The sequence below is a fragment of the Alligator sinensis genome, unplaced genomic scaffold (assembly GCF_000455745.1).
Source record: "Alligator sinensis unplaced genomic scaffold, ASM45574v1 scaffold1291_1, whole genome shotgun sequence".
NCBI lineage: Eukaryota > Metazoa > Chordata > Crocodylia > Alligatoridae > Alligator > Alligator sinensis.
Window position 1 is genome coordinate 1,694,725 of NW_005842219.1, and position 6,000 is coordinate 1,700,724.

The 6,000-nt window shown below is 47.8% G+C and overlaps 1 protein-coding gene across 1 annotated transcript in view; it reads right to left on the reverse strand.

The window, feature by feature from the left end:
- The window catches only part of GTF2I (general transcription factor IIi), a 110,013-nt gene that overhangs the window by 82,735 nt on the left and 21,278 nt on the right, over positions 1-6,000 (reverse strand). The window contains 3 exon segments of the mRNA XM_025208072.1: positions 845-983; positions 4,830-4,933; positions 5,842-5,986. Coding sequence (XP_025063857.1) covers positions 845-983; positions 4,830-4,933; positions 5,842-5,950 — 352 coding nt within the window. The 5' untranslated portion in view covers positions 5,951-5,986.

Sequence of the window (6,000 nt, forward strand, 5' to 3'; positions counted from 1 at the left end):
TACATCTTTAGGCTAATTGGATAGGTCTTGTCTACTCAGGAAAAGAGTACTGTTTTTAAGAGTACCTATATCAGTGTAGCTTTAAAACAGGATATTAAAAATAATAAAGACACCCCCAGTCACTCCACCATAAACAGATGCAATTATACCAATATAGCTTATTCCTGTGCAATTTAATTGTAGTGGTAAAAAACCCAAACAAACAAACCCTGTGTAGACAAAGATTTAGTACCAATGTCAAAAGCTCTGCATAAATCTTGAGAAAACAGTCATCTAAACAGCTAAGGTGCAGTGGGCAAAATGCGGCCCGTGGGCCACATGCGGCCCGCCAGGCCATTCTATCCGGCCTGCGGGGCCCCTAAAAAATTCAGAATATTAATATATAATCTGCCCCTGGCTTCCTGTCATGCGGCCCTCGATGGCTTGCTGAAACTCAGTAAGCGGCTCTCTGCCTGAAATAATTGCCCGCCCTTGAGCTAAGGCCTGTCTTCTGTCATTGGAAGTTGTCCACTACTTATCTGAAGTCTGCCTAGATGGGTAATTTATAAAACTGATTTGGCAAACAGGATACAAAGCACCACTTAGCTTCATCACAGGCTGTCTAACTTAAAACTATTAGCCAGTGCCATAGCTCTTGCTCAGAATAAAATACCACTCTGAATGTGATAGCAGCTGTTAAATATTAGTTTAGAAAAAGATGCTCTTAAACACTTATCTACGTACTATATTTCCATCAGTTGCAGTAAGACTAAGGCATTGTACCATCTTTGGGTGACAAATTCAGTGTGCTTAAATGCATAATTAAGTAGCGTGTAAAATACAAAATACATTGTTGAAAACTTACAGTATTTAACAAAATCCTTCTGAAAATCTTTCCTTGTATTGACAAAGGCTCTTCCTCTCTCGGTTCCGACTACAAACACATCTGTTTCATACACGGCAATACAAGCAACTTCTGCTTTGGACTTGGCAAGTTCTTTACACTATAAAAAATGAAAACAAAAACAGAGCTGCTTTGTATCACAAAAATTAAAAGCACAACAAACGTAATTTTACATGGAATCAAGTGTTAGACAGTTTTACTTTAGAATTGCCACTGCACAGCCCTCAGAGTGGTTGCAAATAAGTGTCATTTGTTAGCAGTAGATAATTTGTACTTTCATTGTGCCTTCCATCTGAAAAATCCAGTGCTTCAGAAGCACTAATGAAATCAAAGCTTTGTCCACACTCAGAGGTTTGTACTGATTGAAGTGAATCCACTTGGAAACTAATATTGCTTGATCCCCCTTGTTAAGACATTGCTAAATCAGTTTAAAGGGTGCCTTATACTGATTTAGTTGATTAAGAGCATGATACGCCAATTTAATTAAATCAATTTCTAAACAGATTTAGTCTAATTGGTATAACCTTAGGATTTAAGCAAGGCTTTTAGCCTCAAAAGATTCCTGAGAGGATAAATATGATTCACTGTATTTTACAGATGAAGCACCAATTTGTTGCTCCAGGTCACACAGGAAAACACCCTAACTCCGTGTCCCAGTCAGGGCGGTCCTAGTGGGGAGCGAATTGGGGCAACCGCCCCAGGCCCCGCACTTTGGGGGGGCCCCATGGAGCAGTAGCTCCATGTCCAGCTGCTCACTACCCGCCCGCCCTGCCACCATCAATGACTTCTTCAGGTCTGGAGCCTATGGGATCAGAGTTGGGGCAGGGCCCCCGCATAGGCTGACTTGCCCCAGGCCCTGCTCAGGTTGCCTCTGGTCCCAGTTCTGTGCCTTCATCAAAGAACCATCCTTCATCTAGCCCAGGGGTAAGCCAGATCCGGTCCGCAGGGCCCCTTCATAACCCCCAGCCCTCACTGCCCCTCTGCAAGCCAGTGCCTCCATGTAGGAAGTTCAGCAATAGCTGTTAAGCAACCAACTCCCACCCCAGGCTGGCCTGACCCACTCCAGCCCCAAGCAAGGGAGTGCTAGAACAAGAAGCTTCTGCCTGGCAGAGCTTGTGGCTGCCATCCTGAGGCTGTTCCCAGCCTCCCTGCCTGCAAGAGTGGGAATGCAGGTATGGGCCCCACCGGGCTGGGGCCACAGACTCCTGATGTGGGAAAGGGGGCAGGATGCGGAGAGCCATGCACAGAGAGCCAGACAGAGCTGGTCCCACACACTGCAGGAGTGCAGGAGCCATTAGTGCACTATAGGGCTGGGTCACACTGGCCCCGCACACTGCCACCATGTGCACCTGGGGACTCAGGTGGGAGTGCAGAAGCTGAGCGCTGCAGAGCCGGGTAGAGCTGGCCCTGCACACTGCTACCAGATGTGCCTGGGGACTCAGGTGGGAGCACTATGGGGCCAGGCTGGGCTGGCACTGCATGCTACCGCCACTTGGGGCCAAGGACTTGGCTGGGAGCGCAGGAGCTGAGTGGAACTGACCCTGCACCCTGCCACCACATGCAGCCGGGGACTTGGGCGGGAGCACTATTGGGTCGGGTGCGGCTGGCCCTGCCTGCTGCCACCACATGCAGATCTAGGGACTCCCACACTCCAGGGACTCCGAGGACCCACTCCCACCATACCTCCAAATACACTCTCACACTACCACCCCCCCCACCATGTCTACACACACACACACCCCCCCCATAACCACACCCCTCCACCCAAAATAATTGCTCACCCCGATCTAGCCACAGAATGGATAATATTTGCTGTTTTCAAATCAGCATACATTTTTAGTACCTTTAAGCTCAGCAGGTTGATTTTACTTCAACTGTTGGCTTAAGTCAAACTTTTCCTGGGCTTCAACTTTACCTATTAGGCAACTGCAGCCAAATGAGCATGACATACTGGCAGAGGACAATTAACACCAGTGTAGCTTAACCTGGCATTCAAAACCACAAAATCCCTTGCAACAATATATGAAATCCCATTGTGACAGGGCACCTTTGGTGCCTGCCATTTTAAGGGCCTGAGCAGGCTGTGAGGCAGCCTGCAGGTGTCTGCAGATCCAATCAGGCAGTCATATGACAGCCAGCAGGCCACCTGACTGGAGCTGGGCTGCACAACCTCAGCATAAGAGAAGGTCCTGAGGGGTGGAGCCACCAGTTGCTGCAGAATTGCTACTGAGGTAACATCACCAACTGAAGACCTGCTGCTCCCAGGTATACCTGCAGGTCTAAGGTAGGAATTATAGGGATGGAGGAGGTTCCTAGGGGGCCAGTGGGGTCCCAAGCCCAAGAGAGGTCTGGGGCCTGGGGTGAGCAAGACCCAGCCTAGGAAAGGGCTTAGAGCTTGTGGGCCTGCACAGGGGCTCAGGTGAGGCCAGTTGAGTGAAAGGCTGCCTTCTCTGGGGCTCTAGACAAGCCCAGGAAGAGATGGCTGTTAATGGTGGGGTCCAGAGAAGGACCCCTGTGGAATAAGAGGGTCAGCTGTTGCTCCACTGAGGCCAGGTCATCCCAATTGGTCCAGGATGGAACCAGGGCCCAAGGGGCAAGCACACCTAAAGTGAGGGGCAGGCCAGGGCTGCGGAGAGCTATCTGGCCCCCGACTGGCCTGTTGGTGGGGCCAGAGCCTAGAGAAGCTGAAGGTCCCATCGATGGGGGGGACATCATGGCCAAAGGGAAGACTGGCTCAGCTAGACAGCAGGTTGTGATGAAGGAGGCTAAAGCACAGCCTCTGGATGGGAGGCATCCGATGAGGGGTCTAGAGTCGGGGCCACATGAAAGGAAGCCAATAGATGGAGGTTGCAATAGAGGACCCAGGAGAGAGAGCAGCCAGGTATAACGTATAGGAACCCAGTAAGAATAAGACCAGGGCAGATAGGCCTGCATTGGTCCTGGGGCATGACCTAAAACTACACCCTGGTAGGAAGGATGGTGTGGTAGGGCTGCTGGTGGCAAGGCAGCCCTCAGGAAATGCCACACCAGTGGCTCCCTAGTGAATGGTGAGTATGGGGCACTGTAAAGCCTCAGCCCCTGCTGCCTTGTGGGTAACCCATGGAGGGGAAAGGCTAAGGGAACACACCCTAGCCTAGAAAAGCACCCTAGAAAAGCACCAGGCCTGAGCAAGAACAAGGAGGCCGAGACAGCCTGAGGTGGAAGGCCTGATAAGAGTGAGGCCTAGTGAGAGGCCTGATGGAGAGTGAGGTCCAGGCATGTCTAAGGACACCTGAGCTCTGAGTGGGCCATAGGCCAAGAGTGGAGTCCAGGCATGTCTACAGACACTGGAGGCCCGTGGGCTGCAAGGCCCCACAGCCCCAGTGAGGGGGTGTGAGTTGAGGCCCCAGTAAGGGGGCCAGGGGGGAGTAACAGTGGGTAGTTTGGGCCGATGATGTAATGTGGCCCAGTAGTGAGGCATGGGACACAGTAAAGGGAAGGTCAGAGGTGTGTATAATGTTCTAGGCATTGGGGCATAAAATGGACAGCCTCCCACCTAGAAACAACTACTTATTTTATTACAGCAAAGGCAAGACAGGTGGGAGGCCGATACTGTGACTGGCCAGGGATAGGCCCCTGTTGCATCCATCATAATAGCATAATCTCTCCGCTTAAGGCCTGTCCCTCTTACAGTCAAAAGTTACAGTGATCATTAGAATGGTTTCCCTGGGTACAGAATGGAGAGAGAGACTTTCTTGAGAACCAGGCAATAAATACATTCTACCATTAAGTCACTCTTCTACATTTGTTCCATTTATAGAGCAGTCTGTTATTGAGCAGAAAGAGAAAGGTAAATGAAAAATGGCTTGCAATAATTATTTGTCAATGTTGTGTAAGGGACTGATATAATTTTCCATATGCTGAGAGACCACTCTAACTACTTGATCAACTATCTGTACTAACTAACCATTGACTCCAGTGCTGACATAAGGAAGGTAACCACCATTCTGCTTTCAGAGGTCTCTTCATCATGACCTGATAATGGTGGTGTTGTCGCTTGGGCCATTATGCCTGTAAAAATAGAAAAAAATAAATAAAACCTCTTGAAACTATGAATCAATGAAAGAAAAATAAATCCTGTCTTATACAGTAGAAAGATAAAATTTAAAAACCTAGGACAAATTATATTTGCACATGCAAATTAAACATGCGTGTTCATTCTCTCTCTACCCACCCTCCCCTTCCAAAAGCATTTTCCGAAAGCCTTATTTTAAGATGTTTTATCATGACTAAACCACAAATTTTCTATATGCTGGATGACTAAATGTAGTTACCCAAAGAATTTTTCAAGTTGAGTTTTTCCACATGTGATTTTATTCTGAAACATGTTTCTGTCTCCAGTACCCTAAGTAACCAACATTAACTTACCAGAACTAATTAGGTGCACAGAGGGGACCCTAGTTAGGTATGTAAAAAATAGACCCCTTCTCTACCCTTTAAATTTCTAGACTTTTCTGATCAAAATAATCCTTGCTGTAATCTACAGCATGATAAATTTAGCTCTGCCTTGCAGAAAACTATCTTCAGCCAAGACAGCAGCAGTAGCAATAAAGGCTTGGTATCTTTTTAGGCAGACAAGATTCTTTGGGTATACGTGATGGCCTTTTATTAGACCAACTAAATGGTATTTTTTTTTAGTCATTCAGCTGAAGTTAAATTTTAAAGTCTACCACATGTGTTGTCATAAATACACCTTTCCCTCCCTCCCCACCCTTAAGAAGTCAGCTCTCCATCCCCTACCCCCAAAAAGGCAGCCAAAAAAGAAAGAGGGGAGTGCAGTGAAAGCAGAGATGCTGCCTTATTTTCTGCCTAAAACAGACATACCCCCTCCACCCACTTCAATTCAGGCAGCTGAGGGACTCAGTTGACTTGACGGCCATTTTCAAAGGAGAGCCATAGTGTTCGTTAATCAAGCTAACCTTTCTTCAGGAATTTCTGTGGTCTGCTAGCTGCTCCTGGTCTCTCTTCTCCTATTTCACAGCTTTGCAGAATGTTTTTGGCTCTCTTCAAAATCGTGGATCCATCCATGGAGACTGATCTTCAGCTGCACCTACGGTTTCAGCTCTGTTAAGCAGAAA